Genomic DNA, 16,351 nt, shown 5'->3' on the forward strand with positions numbered 1-16,351 from the left:
AACAGATTCTTGGGAGACATATTGATGTTCTATTGCATGAAATTATACCAAACTAAGTTGTCCGAAGTACCTTTACAAAACAAAACTTTCAGAGAAACTGCAGTTACAAGAAGGCTGTTTAGTTAAACAGGAAATCACATTGTAAGCAGCTGAGACACAAAACATAAAAAATCTACAGAACAAGAGTACTGAATGAATAAAGATACAATTAGCCAAAGAAACCACCGGTCGGGCGATGGGAATGTAAGAGTGAGCTACTGATACTACCACACCTATCAGAAGTGCAACACATGGACGACCATCAGTTGCTAGATGTAGAATGAAGCTGTTAATATGATCCTGTCAACCTTGAAATGTGATCAAGCAGAAATTTACTCTCAGCCGAAGGATCAATCCTCTCCACCTTGAACACAGTGTTCTTCACTCGTCTCTCGTCTCCGTATGTTTCTTCTTTCACTTTCAGCCTCAGCAGATACTGCCGGTACAAGCCTTGGAGCAAAACATCTGTGTAGCGTGGATCCTCGTTCTCTTTGAACATGTAGAGTTCTCGCGCCGAGCAACCGAGTAGCTCCTCCCCAGGCTCTTGGAATGCTGTTGCCCAAGCTGTTCCCGTGTGATCTTGGATCTGTAACTGTAGGAGGTACCTGTAATCACACTCTGTAAACTCTTGGTTGCACTTGTCACAGAGCCAGTTGCCTGAGTCAGACTTTGTCACCTTCTTACTGCATTGCCTGTCTCCAATCACGTTGGGGCAAGCTGTGTAGCAGAAGGAGTCGGTCTTGAAAAATACAACAGTAGCCTTCACTGTGACCCAATCAGGTTTGTCCCCCATTCCAAGACCATCATCCTTTATCTGTGCTACTGTCTTTCGGATCTCATTCCTTGATGCTGCTGGAGTGAAATCCCTGGATATGGACTGACTAGAAGCATCTCTTCCTCCACAATCAAACCACTGCCTAAGGTTATGAGCTTCAGCAAGATCAGAGTTTATGAGGAGTTGAGATGAAGAAATTGTGCCAACAGACTTACCACTGTAATCATTCACTCTTCCAGCCTTAACAGCCAGCACAGGAAAGGCCCCACGTTCGACCATTTCTTGCAGCTGCAAGCCTTCTCTGTTGCAGAAGTCACCCCACATGGTAACCTCAACACTTCGACCAGACATATCCTTCAGGGTAATGGTCCTTTTCTGAGTTTCCATGCCATTTTTCCTCTGTATTGTGGCACTAGGGTTGACAGATGTAACGACACCAATGACATCAACAATAGCATTGTTCTCTGAATCTTCAATTTTATCAATCGATGTGAAGGTAAACCGCATGGCAGGAATGGAGCTGTTCTCATCAGGACAAAGTTCAATGGTTGACTGAGATTCCAAGAAAATTTCCCACTCACTATTCAGATGGTTGTAGTCCTTTTTTGCAGGTTTCAAGCTTCCTCTTGATACCACATAGACCTTACCAATTTCCACAGCTTCATAGAAGCGATCAACAAGAGCATTGAAACATGTAGCCCGTATCTCACCACCATCAGAATCAAGCAGGTCAAAAGAGAACACTTTGCCGTCACCTTTTGTATTATGATACCGGCGGATCTCTCCCTTGGCAGTAACTCGAGCCTTGATAGCCCAGCGGCCCTGATAAGGATTTAGTGCAGATATGGGGATTATTCTAGCGGGAGCATCGTTTTTCATGATTGTGCCGTGGTTTCTGTAATTGGGTGCAGGGCGATATGATGGCTGTACTGTTGGTTGGAAGACCTGTGCATTGTCACTTGGCCTAGGGATCATGTTCGAAGGGTTCCCTGTCATCGGTCGCTGGATTACTGGAGTATTTTCATTGGACCTTGTTACTGTGGTCAAAGTACTCCTTGCTGTTGAACCAGGCGCGCTATTAAACTGGTCTGCTCTCATGGAATTTGAAATAGAAACCCCAGACTCAGGAGGCAATACTGGATTTCCAATAATCTCACACTCTGGAACAAGAACTTCCATGTTAAGAATGACCATAGCCCTGTGAGATTGCAACCAATCAGCTTATCATAATGTGCAAGAAATAACTTATACAGCTTTACAGAGAACAAGAAATAAATTACCACAGCAAAAAAAAGGCTAGTCAACCACAAATTGTAACCCCTGCAAATACTCCTTAACTGGTATCGCTAAGCTGAAAGGCGCAAACTACAAACTAACCAAATCAGACAATAGAAGTCTGAATCGCTGTGCACAGCCATGGCGTGAGAAGTAAACTACAATGATCAAATCCCAACCCATGACAGGATCAATAAAATGGAAACTACGTGGACATGGCAGCTGCCTAGGAAATATTTGAGCATAACAAAATGAAGGCACCAATCTGACACATAGGACAATACCTCACCATATATCAGTGAACACTGACCATCAGGTGCACGGCCAGATCTACCAAAGCACAGGCATGCTACCTTTATATCATGACGAAGAAAATTCCATTCAATTCAAGGCTGTTGAGGACCAATTTGGTTAGGAACATAGCTGTTATCCCATATTAGCCTATTCTGACAAAAAAAATTAGAGGCTAAGTATAAGCTCAATTCAATCAGCAACACAGTTCATAATCATTAATAAAATTCTGGCCAAAACAGATCGACTAACATTAGGTCCGTGAATACATAGCTGCAGAAACAAAACCCTTTCAAAAACTACCGCTAGAATAATCCGGACTGCAGGCCAAGCCAACAACCGAATGCAACTCGCACGAACCAACTACACAGATCTAACAAGCACAAAATTACAACCAGATAAAATTACAATCCAATTCCATACGGCGCGCGGGCGTGAACCCTAAACCAAACCCCACCAAAGCGCACGCGACTCAGTCGAGTGGGAGGGGAAGGGCTGCAGAGAGAGAGATACCTCCTGCCACGGACGTCGTTGACGATGTAGTCGAGGAGCTGCACGATCGCACCGCGGCGGACGAGGCCGGAGCGCGCGAGGTCGCAGAGCTGCGCGGCGAACAGTGCCTGCGTCGTGGCGACGCCGTCGGAGATGATGGCGCGGAACCTGGGCCCGGCACCCGGGGGGCCGGTGACCGCGATGCTCCGGAGGTCGACGACCTGCACCACCGGCTTGAGGTTGACGTCCCCCGCCAGCGTCGCCGTCACGGCGTTGGGGGTCAGCCTCGCCGCCGCCATCGCGAGCTCGCAGCGACCCTAGCCTCCTCCTCCCCTTCCCCGCCTCGATCCGTGGGAGCAGCTGTATGTACTCGGCAAGGGTGCGGGACGAAGGCGAAGAGGAAATTTGATCCGAACGTTCGAGTGTTCGAGGTGGGGGTAAGAAATGGAGGGGCAGCAGCACGGGAGACGGGGAGGGCGGTTTGATGCCGTCGCGGCTTCTTCCCGAGGAAGACTCCCACGCTCATGGATAGAAGTTGCCGTTGGATCGGGGTTAGGACGGGCATCGAACGGCTGCTATTGCGCTGGCAGCCTGGCACGGGTCCGCAGGCCGCACGCTTTCCTGGGCTGGTGCGAAATGAACTGGCTGGGTGAATGGGCTGGGCCGCAGACGGAGACTGCACGTCTCGTTTTTTGTTTCTCAAAAAAAAAAGATCACGTCTCGTCGTCACATGCTACAAATCTTGAACGGAACTTTGATGGCAATCAACTCTGACAAATCCCCTAAAAAAAACTCTGACAAATACACTGTTCTAGCCAGAGCCCAAGGAATCGATCGATTTCGAATTCTCAGCCAGCTAAAAGAGTACCTCTTCCAAACTCAAGAGAACCCTAGAGCCCCAGTTTCAGAAACAACCACCACATTTCATGGACAAATGGGGTCGACATAATGAAGTCGTTAGAACAGTCCTTCCAATCCACCAATCCAGACAGCCACATGCACGAGCACGGGCTGTGGTGCAACGTGATGAACGATACGGGTGGAATCGTTTACAGGAGAAATACATTTGGGTGATGGTGACATGTGAATAATAACTTTTACAAATTTAGATTTACAGACTCATTAGCACAAAAACTGGATGTGATTTACAATTGCCATGGATAATTTTCAGGGTCTCTATTATCTCTTTGCTCATGCAGCAAGTTTAGCCCCATGCTGCTGATAAAGCATAATTTACCACCAGTTTCCCATCAATTCCAAAGTTCTGCAGTGTCAAAGATACGAAGTTAGCCACCTTTTTTCTGGTCTGTATGTCACATGGACAGAAGAAATCTAAAAAATAGTAAGTACAATCAAGGCCGGCACTTTATGGTGGTCGGTGGTCATTCCCTGCGTTCGGCTGGTGGATGAGGCTCCAGCGCTACAATATTTCACTCTCACATCCCTCCAGCTCCAGCCTCCAGCCACCAGCCAGTTAACAGTATTTTTCTCTCACAGCACTCCAGCTCCAGCCTGCCGAACGCAGTGATTGTTGTTTGCATAAGTAACCTATCCGAAATCATGAAATCATTCGGTAATTGTGATAGGCATCAATCTGGCAGGCAGGAATGCATATTGCCAGGACTCTATGGTCATCACTGTTTCTAGATGAAAACTTATGTGATTAAGTTGTTCTGATAGACATTGGCAGACAGGAATGTAATACCAGGGCTCTATAGACGCCAATGTTTCTAGATGAAAACTCATGTGATTAAGTTTTTCTGATATACATCTTTGAACATATATGGAAACAAACTACTAAAGGAAAGTCAAGAACTATTAGATGTTGTAACAAAGTGATACGAAAACATATGGAGCCAGCCTCTCAAACAGAACATATGCAGAGACATCAATTTTCGAGTAAAGATACAAGAAAAATTGGTGTAAGTACATTTTAAGTAAGAATCTTACGTTATATAAGTCAATTACCAGTTCGTCTGGGTTTGGCGAAAATGCACTGTTGATATAGACAAACTGTTGGCAACACAGACAACAGTTAGTTAAATTCCAGCATGTCACAGATTAAATTCTCAAATAACTGACAGTCTTGTTCCTACCAGTGTATCCTGATGAAGTTGTCGGCGAAGAAACTCAATGACCTTAAAAAATTTATCTCGTCCCGAAATCTGGTAGGAATACACAAAAAACAGCCTAATCAAGTTCATTGTATGAAAATAAGGAGAACCCCTTAAGCCAATTTCAGGGACAGTCCGCAGCAATAGCAAACGATGGCAGGATTTAGTGAATCAACTAAAGGTTTCCTAAGTTAAATGGGGGGGGGGGTGATGTGTCTATAGAACTACGACCGAGAAATTCTGATTTCACTACTTCTGAAAATAGAAAAATAAATTATATCAATATGCAGCATGTAAGCAACTGTGTTGCAAGTACTTCACAAGCATTGCATGAAATATATGAATCTAGTGTTCTACCCTTCTCACGGCATGAAATGGGTTCGGATTTAAGATAGAAAAGTTCCCAATTGTGAAATCGCGATCTTCTAGAGACTAAAGCATGAAACCCTAACTTCCAGTTATACGGGGAGTAGAACAGATCTTGAGTTGCAAGCGGAAACAAGGAGAGGGACGACGAGGAGACGGAACTCGCACCTTGAATTTGGATTGCTTCAGTATCGGGGCATCGCCCGTCGACCGCACGTGCACCACCGCTGCAATCCCGTAGCATTAGAGAGGTCAGAACAGGAAAGATTAGAAGGTGGGGAAGAAGATAGCAACTCGCAAGGCATAGAATGGCGGCCGGAGTTGCAACAACCTTTTTGATCCACCTTTTTTTGACGAGGAGCCGGTGTTTTTCGTCGATGGCAACGGCGAAGGCAAGAGGCAGCACAGCTCGGAAATCGCAAGCAGCTCTGATTTCTCTCGAGTCTATTTTTTTTTTTTTTTTTTTGAGAAGCTTCTCTCGAGTCTATCGGAACTCGATTTGGAGTTTTGGGCCTATTACTGGTCGATCTCGGAGCGTCTAGGCCCAAGGTGACTCAGAAATCGAGCAACGGGTCATGGGCTCAATGTCTCGCTCCCGGAATCGATCCCCTCGGCAGTGCTGCTTCCCCTGAGGGAGGCCCCGACGTGCGACGACGCGACGGTCGCCAGGCGCCACCGCGCCAGCGCCTCGCGCCCTCGCCCCGGTGCCGCCTCCTCCTTCCACTCGGACCCTCCTCCTCCCCTTCCCAGCGCAGGACGCCGGCTCTGAGGCCCAGGGGCTAGGGCAAGGACGCCGAGTGTCCGCCACGCAGGAGCGCAGCGCGTCGCCTGCTTCCAACGCCGGTACTCCACCACTCCCCTTCAATTCCTACCTTTCTTGAATACTTGATTCCTTTCTAGTTCGTGGTATTAAATCTTCTGTCCATGCATTATAATCATCTGTACCTAATGATTAGTGTTGAATCGTTTGCTACTGATGTTCAAATATTTGTTTGCAACTATATTGAGATGAATTATTTTCTGTTATATTATCTGTTTTCTTGGAACATATTTTTATCTGAAGCTAGAATAATTTCCACCTTAACTTATAATATTTTTGTTATTTCATAAAAGTCTCGTTCTAAGTGAAAAAGGTGGAATTGATACTGATGGCTTAGTATTTGGATTTTGTTCCTTTTGCTTCAGTGTTGAAAATATGTCAAAGCGAAGAGGTGAAGGTGATTACTCATCTAGCTCAAATGAGAAGCAGAAAGCTAACAAAAGTCATGGTATGATAAGTGTGTTGTTGTTTCACCCTTTTATTTCATATATTTACACAACTTGTTATATAACAACAGCCTCTCCTTTACTAGGAAATTTTGATCTGGATGATTCATCTCACAAGGAATTTGACAGCCTTGATGCCGAGGTAGAACTGCATACAGAAGTTGTGCAAAAATTATCTGAAAGTGTTGTCTCACTGTCATTCATTGGTAATAATACAAACTGGCTTCCTATATTTGCATTTGATCATCAGTTTTAGCTTTCTATAATAATGATCATTTCCAAAACTGAAATTAAAATCTTGTGCAGGAGATCATGAACAATATCAATACACAGGCCTTGTTATCCAAAGTGACGCATATGGTAGTCGTTTTGTGACTTCAGCAACTGCGATTAGATCTAAGGAAGGTGGCAGAAAGATTAATAGGGATATGTCGGTTGGTTCTCCCAATTTTTCGGTACTGCACTAGAACATTGCGCGGCGTTGCCGCGCAGAAATATGCCCTCCAGTTCAGGTTTATTTTAAAAAATTGAACTGCAAAAAGTCCGGGGGGATTTTCGTAAAATTGGTAGGCTGCGTGGGTTATTTGGTAAATTTGGCGTCGACGGAGTACCGGTCGATTACTGAAAAAGTTCAATGGGTTTTTCATAAAATTGATGGACTTCAGAATCATTTTAACAAAGTCCAGGGTTTTTTTTACAAAATTCACGGAGTACGGCACGATTACTAAAAGTTTAGGGATTTTTTCGTAAAGTAAGGCTCCACGAAGCCCGAGGGGTTTTCCATTAAATTGATGGACTCCGTGTTCATTTTAATAAAGCTCGGGGGTTTTTTGCAAAATTTACGTCCCTATCTATTCCTGGCCGTCGGATCGCGATCCGACGGCCGATGTTTTCCGGGCTACGTGGCCCATCTCCCTGGCCAGGACCGCGACGCTGTTTCAGTATTGAAAGATTGGTAGTCTGTTTAAGGTATTGGTGATAATTCTGTAACCTGTTGTCTTGGTTTATGATTGCAGATTCATGTGAGCCTTCCAAATGGGCAAATGATATGGGGGTCCTTGCTATCAGTTGATTTTGACTACAATATTGTTGGTATCGGCTTGGGCCCTTTCCATGTTTTTAAAGAAGCAAGTCTGGATCAGCCCGGGGAAGTTGGATATAATAACACTGTAACAGCTATATGTTGCAACAGTACAGGAAAAATAATGTCCTCTACTGGGGTAGTGACTAACAAATCAAATGAACTTTATGGTCAAAAGCTTATTATGTCCACGTGTATTATTCCTGAGGTGCACTGCTGATTTCTCTCCTTATTCTCTTGAAATTGTGGAAACAAATAATTGTGTTGTGATATGATTGGCTATGAAAAATTCATTTTCTTGTGGGCTTTATTTTGTGCTATAGGTTTAGCATCGCCCTTTCTTTTCCCTTTTTTGACAGTTTGGTATTGGAGGTCCCCTTGTCGACTCTGAGGGAAACTTTGTTGGCATGAACATGTCTCTTGTGAATAATGAAGGGACTCTATTCCTACCAAGGGAAACAATTCTTGATTCGGTTGTACCATTTTGGTTACCTGGGTATGTTTGCTATAACTTCATTCTTGTTCAAACAGAGGTGGGACCAGGATTTAGGCCGGGCACAGAAAACCTAAGTTCGAAGCCCAACCAGTAACTACTAGTCTCAGATCTACTCTGAAACGCATAACTCAAGAGTCAAGACGGATGCTGTTGCACTGTCTATGAGTATTCCTGTGACAGAACCGCCAAATTAAAACTCAAATTAAGCTAAATGGCCATCATTTGAACACATCAGGCACATTTGGCTTAACGGTTTAATTTGACAGTCCTTTCGAAACCGACATTCCGATCGAAACAAACACCAGTAGTCCCACACGAAGGTGAGCGCAGGCAGTACAACATGACAAGTACGTATGAATACGATTATAATACCGAGTAGCGTACATTAAGTTCTACAAACCTGGTTTGAATACATAAATAATATACAAGAGCAACTTTATTTTAAAACAACGTCCAATATAGAAACTTGACGTCTATAATACACGATACACCGTATCGAATCACACACTCAGCCCACGGGTGTGTGATTTGATAACTAGCAAGTCTAAACATCTGGCCCAGCCACCTCCCAACCATCCGCTCCAAGCTGGATAAACTTAGCACAACAAGGACAGAAGTTGATCTCATCCTGACCTGAAATAGTTTGAGCCACAACCCTGAGTATACTAATACTCCGCAAGACTTACCCGACTATGGGTATACATAGCCCATTATCTAGACATGCATGGCTTTCTGGCTGTGGGTTGTTTTGCGGAAAAGCAATTAAGAGTGAGTCCTTAGTTTCAATATTTTAGCTCAAGATTAGGAATGATACCTATTTTCTATAGTTTGCATATCTATACCAATCAGTGTGGAAAAACAATTGATTAGGTACAATTATACTGATCATCTCATTCACTGCCATAATCTTACTACGATGTGACTCGGGGATCAAGGTGCTCATGTCCGAGAGCGACTGACGGCGAATCGATACGATTTAACATTGCAAGGTGGACCTAACCAACACGGCACGTATTAGCCCCGTCGGACCATACGGACCAACCATTCCCCTCCCCGCTTCAAACTACAGAACCGCCCCACCTACATATAGTCAGCCGGGCTCAACGAGAGACCACCAAAAGTAAACATATGCATCCCAATTCTCCGCGACTACCCGACTCGCCCTAAGGGGTGGTGATGAAGTTCTGTACTTTCGAAACAAGGCAGTACTCGGTTTACCGGTTTCGACTACCTCCTACTCCCGGTATGCGGTTAGTACAATTCAAACATGATCAGCAGGGCCGACAACGGTACGGTCCTTAACCGACACAGACGGGGCTAGACAGTTCCCGTCCGGTCTCCAATTCTTTTCCTTTCCTCCATAATCCAACATTCCATAATCAAACCATAACGACATCCTATATCTCGCGAGTAACAGGAAATTACTCGACTTCTACCGAATTCTGTTTTTAGCATGGCAAGGATAACGATATACACATACTAGTATTCCGACCAATGGAACCTAGGAATCATGCAACTAGGGTTTCATCCAATGCCTAGAAACTTAATGCATAATCAAGTAAATATATATATACATTTCATAAGTTAAAATAGTAGGTTATGCTCCGGGGCTTGCCTGCGGGCTGCTGCTCAGAGCTAGTGTCCACTGGGCCTTGGGCCGGATCGTCACGAAACTCCTGCGGAACTGGCTCCGTCTGCTCCTGCGGCTCCGCGATCACCTCGTATACGACTTCCTCGGTCGCGGATTCTATATGTATGCATATGAAACAATGAGTAACTGTCATGCATATGATACAACGAGTAAATGCCAACATGACTTTGCCATTAGATGATAAACATTAAACAATTTAACAATTTACTCAAAAGGATGCAAGTATGGTGATAACTAACTTTAACCCTAAGTGCTAGAAACAATTAAAGGCCAAATTATCAATTAGAGCATGATTTACTATAAAACAAAATATGACTAGCAAAGACATTATTATTTGCCTCTTATAGCTTGTATAAAAACCTACATGTAATATAAATATTATTATACCTATACACATAATTAAGTTTGGTTACATATTATATTCATATACTAAACTAGGTCCTATGAGCATAAAAATTTTATGGTGGATCACTCATGTTTAAAGTAAGCTACTGCAAAAACTTCATAATTTTTAGATTAACAGATCTATAGAAATTAATTAAGCAAGACTAAATACAATCTAAATTATTGCAGAGGTAAAAAGGTCATTTTTCCACTGTGGATATTTTTCCTCTATAGATCTTACTCTAACAAATCCAACAAAATTTATTTCATATTTTTCGCATTTTTCCTTGAATTTATATGGAATTTATAAAGTTCAGCCAAAAACAAAACATAAAATAAAGAAAACTCCCCCCCTTACCCCACTGACCAGCGGGTCCCACTGGTCAGTGGGAGGGGCTTCTTCCCCGCCCGGCAACGCACGCCGTGGCGCGCGGCGGCGCCCAGGCGCAGGCCGAGCGGTCTGCGGCGACTGGCGGCGGCCCGCACGGCGGCGCGCGGCAGCGGCTCGGTGGTGGGGCCCGCGCGCGCGTAGCCCTAGGCGGCAGGGCGGCCGGCTCGGCGAACCCTAGCGGCGGCGGCGCTAAGCAGAGGAGGCGGCGGCGCGGCTCGGACCGGCGGCGGTGGCTCAGGCGACGGCGGGGCGGGGCGGCGCGAGCAATAGCGCACCCAGGCGGCTCTGGTGCGCGTGCAAGGGTGGCAGGGGGGCGGCGCAAGCGTGGCGCCGGCGTGCGGCGGCGTGAACACGGTGGCCGACGGCGGCATGGCGCGAAATGAGCGTGGAAACCTCGCGAACGCGAAGGAACGTGGAGAGCATGAGCACCAGTGGCTCACCTAAGGTCGATTTGAGCTGCTGGGCGAAGAGAACGGGGACCGGAGGTAGGAGTTCGACGGCGGAATGGAGCTCGGCCGGCTTTAATGGCTGGCGGCCGGAAAAGCTTCGGTTCCCGGCGATTTGGTCGATGAGGCTCGCGAAGGAGGGGTCGAGGAGGAAGCTAGGAAGGTTGTCGAGCTTTGGTTGCGGTGGATTTGAATTCCGTGGAGCGGAGCTCGCGAATCGGGCCGGCGAGCGCGAACTGCTTCAAACGCCGTCCATGGCGAATGCAGGGAGGAGAAGGAGCGGAACGGGAGCGTGAACGAGAGTGAAGGCAGGTGGCGAGCTCGGGAGACGTCGTGGGCGACTTGGCGGTGTCACCGACGGCCGGAAAACCGGGATCGGCCTCCACGACGGCAACGACACCGCGGGGAGGCTTCGGGAGCGTCGGTGCCATTACTGCGACGTGCAGAACAGAAAGAAGTATGGGAGAGGGGAGGGAGAGACTGACATGTGGGGGCCACGTGTAAGAAAATTTGTTTATTTGAATTCTAATTTTTGGACTGTTACAATTCCTGCGAGCTGGGCTGTTTGAGCCTTTGAGGGACTGAGCATGGTTCTAGCACCTGTTTTCTCCCCTTAGTAATTCTACTTACATACAGTATTTGGAGCATTGTTTTTGCTGAAACCTGTTGGGTGGTGAGTCAGCCCATAATCACCTAAACAGTTTAGCATTCAAGTTTGATTAGACTGTCGTGTTGGATTCTAGTGAAAATGGTAACAGTGTTTACTAGCTTTATCGGTAATCTCATGAGAAAGAAAATATGTAGAACTGTATCTTTTTTTTTAATTAGAACTGTATCGTTTTGCCTAGCTTAGATATGTTCCATGGTGTATTTTCCTTTGGAAACAGCACGTCTGTGTTGCGGCAAGCATTCAGCTTAAGGGCTACTATGAAGATCAAGCAAGGACATGATAACCAAATTGAAAGAAGCACAAGTGAGATATGTAAATCTTCAACTCCTGTTGTTCTTAATTCAGAAGGTGAGAATAGTAGTTACTTGTGAAGACTGCTAATGTGTGCTGTTGTGAAACACACCTTTATTAAGTTTAATTTAGTGAACGTTTGTAGGTTCTTCACCAGTGGCGCAAGGTGCATTTCGTGATGCCCTCTGTCCATAAATTTATTCTGTATTTTAACTTATGCATAGACCAAGAAGGCATTCAAATGATTAAACCACCCTCAGTTATTATCTCTTTATGCAATATGTATACATGTGAACAGAAGTGAAAAGGTGGATAAGTATTAGTGACTAAGAGTTTAAGAAATAATGTTTTGCAGTATGGAATACCAAAACTATTAAAAAATACCAGTACTTATATTGTTATAGTAACAAATATCGTATGTGCCAACTGCCCTCTATGCTGACATGTTGTATGAGAATGTACTAATTAAGCTTATGTCTCCCCTCACCATCAAAAAGGAAAAGGTATAGGAAGTGACAAGAGCCCAGAAACGAATCAGAAGTCTTCTGTATCCTCTACAAGTGATTCAGAAAGCGAATCATCACAAGGTGAATCAAAGCTGGGTCACTTCTGATGCTGTTAGATTATCATTGCTGATATTTTGTTATACTGTTATTGAGTATTACTAATACATGGTCATTACTGATTCACCTTGTTGCACCAGACACCAGTGAATTATCGGGTTCACCATTGCCGGATAATGGTGAGTAATTTGCCTTCAGTTTTGCAAGCCATTAGTTAACCATAGTCATTAATCACTTCACCTTGTTGCACCAGAATTCATGAAGGCTTTTACTAATGATCTACTATCCCGTGGTTATCCCCTGCCAAAAATGCTTGATGGTGAGTTATTGCTTTTGCTTCTGCTGACCATTCTTCTGTTGCACATGTCTAGTCTTTTCTAGCACACTCAATTGTTGTTCTATGATTCTTCAACCAGGAGACATGGAGTTGTGTAGAAATTTTGAGGAGGAATTCGGAAGAGACGTGTGGAACAGCAGGCTCCCAAAAAAAGTTGCTTTAGACACATCTTTAAGTGTTGTCTCACTTGCTTCATTCCGTGGTGATTTTGCTGTTATAAGATCATGTCACTTTTCCATGTTTACTTCTTTTATTTTAATTTCAATACCATGATTGCAACAATGATCTTTGTAGGAGAAACTAGGTTTTTTGTTTGCACTGGTGTACTTATAGGCCGCCACAAATCCATCACTAGAATCCTGACATCAGCGAGTTTGGTTAGATTTGCTAATAAAAACGAGATTAATCGCAGCTTGAAGGTTTGTACTGCAAATTATTCTATACCCCTGCTTGTTTATTTCATATTTTAATTATCATTTTGTCATTCATTGCAGATTCGTGTGTTACTTCCAAATAAGAAACATGCCACAGGGAAACTGCAACATCATAATTTACATTATAATATTGCTGTTGTCAGCATCAGGAATTTCCACTGTCGTCGAATAGCAAAACTCCACTTTGAGAAGGCAGTTTATCCTCCCAATGAGGTAGTAGCTATAGGGCGTACCTTTGAAACAGGAAAAGTGGCAATTCTGGTTTGCCATTTTGCAGCCATTAAACCTGGCTCGCTTAACACCAACAAGGACGGTTAGCTTTGCTGATTGGTGGAAAAAAGCTGAGAGGAAACTTCAGAAACAACACAGGAAGGGGTTTAATTCTTTGTGCATCCTCGGAGCCTGGACCATTTGGAAGCATAGGAATGCATGTGTTTTCGAGGGAGCGTCTCCAAACCTACAGGTCGCGGTGCAAGCCTTCAAGGAGGAATCACACCTTTGGCAATTCTCAGGGGCTAAGAGGCTCGCTGCCCTAAGCCTTGAGTTGGGGGAAAGGCATGCCCATTAGCTGGTTTGGATGTGGTCTGGTCCCAACTTTGTATGTTTTTTGTAATAGTCTTTTTTAGATCTGCACGCTCCTCACTCTGGTCCCAGGTGTAGAGTGTTCTATGTATTTGGACTACTCTTATTCTCTCTTAATACAAAGATACGCAGCTCTCCTGCGTGTTCGAGAAAAAAAAAACAGGAAAACTCATGGCAACAATTGGGGTGCTGACTGACAATTCAAGCAATCTTGTCAGCGAAGAGCATGGAATCTCTACTTGTAAGATCACCAAGGTACACTGCAGTGGTTTCTCTTGTGGTGGAATTAGTTGTTGCATCAGAATTTGAATAATTTAATACATTACATCTTTATTGCACTAAAAATCTCATCCTCACGTGTGTTACTTTCTTTCTTTTTTTAAGGCTGGGATTGGAGGCCCCCTTATTGATCTTTGTGGGAATTTCATTGGCATGAACTTCTATGGTGCGAAAAGAACTCCTTATCTACCAAGACATATAATTCTGGAGCAATTGAAGTACTTTGATAGAAAAGGGTATGCCTTTCATTTATGTAGTTTTTTTTGGTACATTCATGTACATAATATTATGGTTTAAGGGGACTGCACTAGTGCACTATACTTATCGACGACTTGTGAGTTGTGACCGTTCCCATATTTTCTACTTGAATTTTTTTGCATTAGTACAATGAACTGAAAATTGATTAATCAGGGTCAGATGGCTGTTCTATCTTGGTTGTTATTACTTAGTTTGATGCTCATGTGTCTTGGTTGTTATTGCTTAGTTTGATGCTCATGTGCAATGTCAAGCATTTGCTTCAATATACCATTCAGTGCTGTTTGAACATAAATCATTTGATTTGAACTGATCTTGCATGATTTCGATCCTCTTCATAAAGGGGTTTTGTTGATATCCATAGTCTTGCTGTAAATTCTCCCAAGCTATGTATGATGTTGGCTTAATAACTGAGCATCATCAGCCACATTAGCCATATCCTTAGTTAAGTTGCAATGCTAAGCTGCTTGATTGAGTGACCAAATCTATATGTTTTGGTTAAGCAAGTATCTGAATTATTTGATGACAACTAATTTTTATTTATGCGTAGGTCTGCTGCTGCTAAGATTAACGAAGATGGTGATCCAAATAGGTAGGTATTATTTGACACGTCAATACCATTTTCTTGGTTTGTTTCACACAAATAATTCAGTGATTTTCATTAATACATTTTATTGGACATCAGATTTTCTGTGCCTGGGCCATATTGGTGGTATCCTTCCCTTGCCCCGCCCTTTGTTTTCGAACACAGGAGAAAGCATTGAATTATCATCATCGATGCACAAGTCCTGATCCTCCTGAGCTGGTTGTCAGGGTCCTAGCGTGTATTGTTGAATTGCTTGTTAATTTCAACTCCCTGGTGAAAGATGTAACATGGTTCGACCTCTACCATGTTTCAACTGGCCTGCGTGATTTGCATATTTGCATGTGACATACATCCTGAGTCAGCACATACTCTCTGGGAAATGGATGCGACCTGAATGTTTTTTTTCCCCTGTGGTTATCATGTGAGGACTTCAATGGCCTTATTTATGGTTCTATCATTAATTGGTTTGTCTGTAAATATAAATCTGATAATGGCGTGAGAACCCACTACTGGTGGTAGTCTTAATTGATTGATTCTGAGAACTCTGAAAAAGATTATTTATGCCTTGTGTTTGTGACTGTATGCACAATGTTCACTGATTATTGGTTTAACATCATAATCCCGCCGAACATCACCATATAATAAAGTACAGGATTGGTAATAAAGTGCAGGATTGGTAAACAAGATATCGTTGGTTAATAAGTGGATCGATCAGAAGTACGTAGTACCCGAATGGCTGGTTTCTCCAACGACAAACAGTTTTATTTATAACCATAGACATTTTTATTTTTTGCGGGAAGACACTTTGAGCTGTGTCTAGATGTAGATGATCAGCAGAAAATCACTCGGGCATCCTTCAAAAAAAAACACTCAGGCCAGCAAACTGAACATCTGTGTCTCGCTCCGTCGTATCGATTGGTCGCTAACGGAATCTTTCACCAGCAAACTGAAGCGTGTGCATCTCTGACGCGGGGGCAGTCCTGCCTAGTATGAACTGATGCTCACCTGACCCGGTCAGCTGCGCAGCTGCAGAGCCGGTAGATAGGGGTTAGTTAAACACCTGGTACGAGAAATGCTGTCGCGGGATCTGACATTGCCAAACACAAAATCAGGCCGCTACATCCCTGCATCGGATCCCCTTCGCAGCAGAAATGCTACACTACCGCACAAAACGGGCGCTTAGTTAAACTAGAAACTACTAATCAACCCGCAGGCCGCAGCCTGCAGCGAGAATCTACACCGACCTCCTCCCCGATTTGTTTAGCCGCGCTCGTACGCCCGCGGCCA

The 16,351-nt window shown here is 44.1% G+C and overlaps 3 protein-coding genes across 11 annotated transcripts; 1 reads left to right on the forward strand and 2 right to left on the reverse strand.

Annotated features, from left to right (window-relative positions):
- Positions 1-6: 6 nt before the first annotated feature.
- Positions 7-3,374, reverse strand: LOC120643683 (replication protein A 70 kDa DNA-binding subunit A-like). Of its 3 annotated transcripts, none has more exons than XM_039920136.1 (2): positions 2,894-3,374; positions 7-2,012 (listed from the first exon to the last, which is right to left on the reverse strand). In XM_039920136.1, the coding sequence occupies exons 1-2, from the start codon at positions 3,169-3,171 to the stop codon at positions 329-331; spliced, it is 1,962 nt and encodes a 653-aa protein (XP_039776070.1). In that variant the 5' UTR covers positions 3,172-3,374; the 3' UTR covers positions 7-328. The 3 variants fall into 3 exon arrangements, with proteins under 3 accessions (XP_039776070.1, XP_039776083.1, XP_039776074.1); XM_039920149.1 differs by lacking the exon at positions 2,894-3,374 and adding an exon at positions 2,443-2,866; XM_039920140.1 differs by lacking the exon at positions 2,894-3,374 and adding an exon at positions 2,374-2,866.
- Positions 3,375-3,818: 444 nt separating this feature from the next.
- Positions 3,819-5,906, reverse strand: LOC120643743 (ubiquitin-like protein ATG12; the record flags this gene model as incomplete). Its single annotated transcript, XM_039920218.1, has 5 exons — positions 3,819-4,136; positions 4,823-4,885; positions 4,969-5,037; positions 5,521-5,579; positions 5,684-5,906. Coding segments are annotated over 5 exons (474 nt in total), but the record flags the coding sequence as incomplete, so codon positions are not given.
- LOC120643713 lies at positions 5,905-15,625 on the forward strand. 7 transcript variants are annotated; one of them, XM_039920167.1, is made up of 18 exons: positions 5,905-6,195; positions 6,538-6,620; positions 6,705-6,824; positions 6,925-7,073; positions 7,635-7,907; positions 8,059-8,195; positions 11,955-12,085; positions 12,174-12,194; positions 12,526-12,615; positions 12,732-12,770; positions 12,845-12,910; positions 13,008-13,130; positions 13,223-13,347; positions 13,423-13,606; positions 14,108-14,199; positions 14,329-14,459; positions 15,029-15,070; positions 15,164-15,625. In XM_039920167.1, exons 2-18 carry the CDS (start codon positions 6,548-6,550, stop codon positions 15,240-15,242), a joined length of 1,875 nt encoding a protein of 624 aa, XP_039776101.1. In that variant the 5' UTR covers positions 5,905-6,195; positions 6,538-6,547; the 3' UTR covers positions 15,243-15,625. The 7 variants fall into 7 exon arrangements, with proteins under 7 accessions (XP_039776101.1, XP_039776114.1, XP_039776132.1 ...); XM_039920180.1 differs by having other exon boundaries at positions 6,925-7,052; XM_039920198.1 differs by having other exon boundaries at positions 6,925-7,019.
- The last annotated feature ends 726 nt before the right edge of the window (positions 15,626-16,351 follow it).

Source organism: Panicum virgatum, chromosome 1K, assembly GCF_016808335.1.
Source record: "Panicum virgatum strain AP13 chromosome 1K, P.virgatum_v5, whole genome shotgun sequence".
In the NCBI taxonomy this organism is placed as follows: domain Eukaryota; kingdom Viridiplantae; phylum Streptophyta; class Magnoliopsida; order Poales; family Poaceae; genus Panicum; species Panicum virgatum.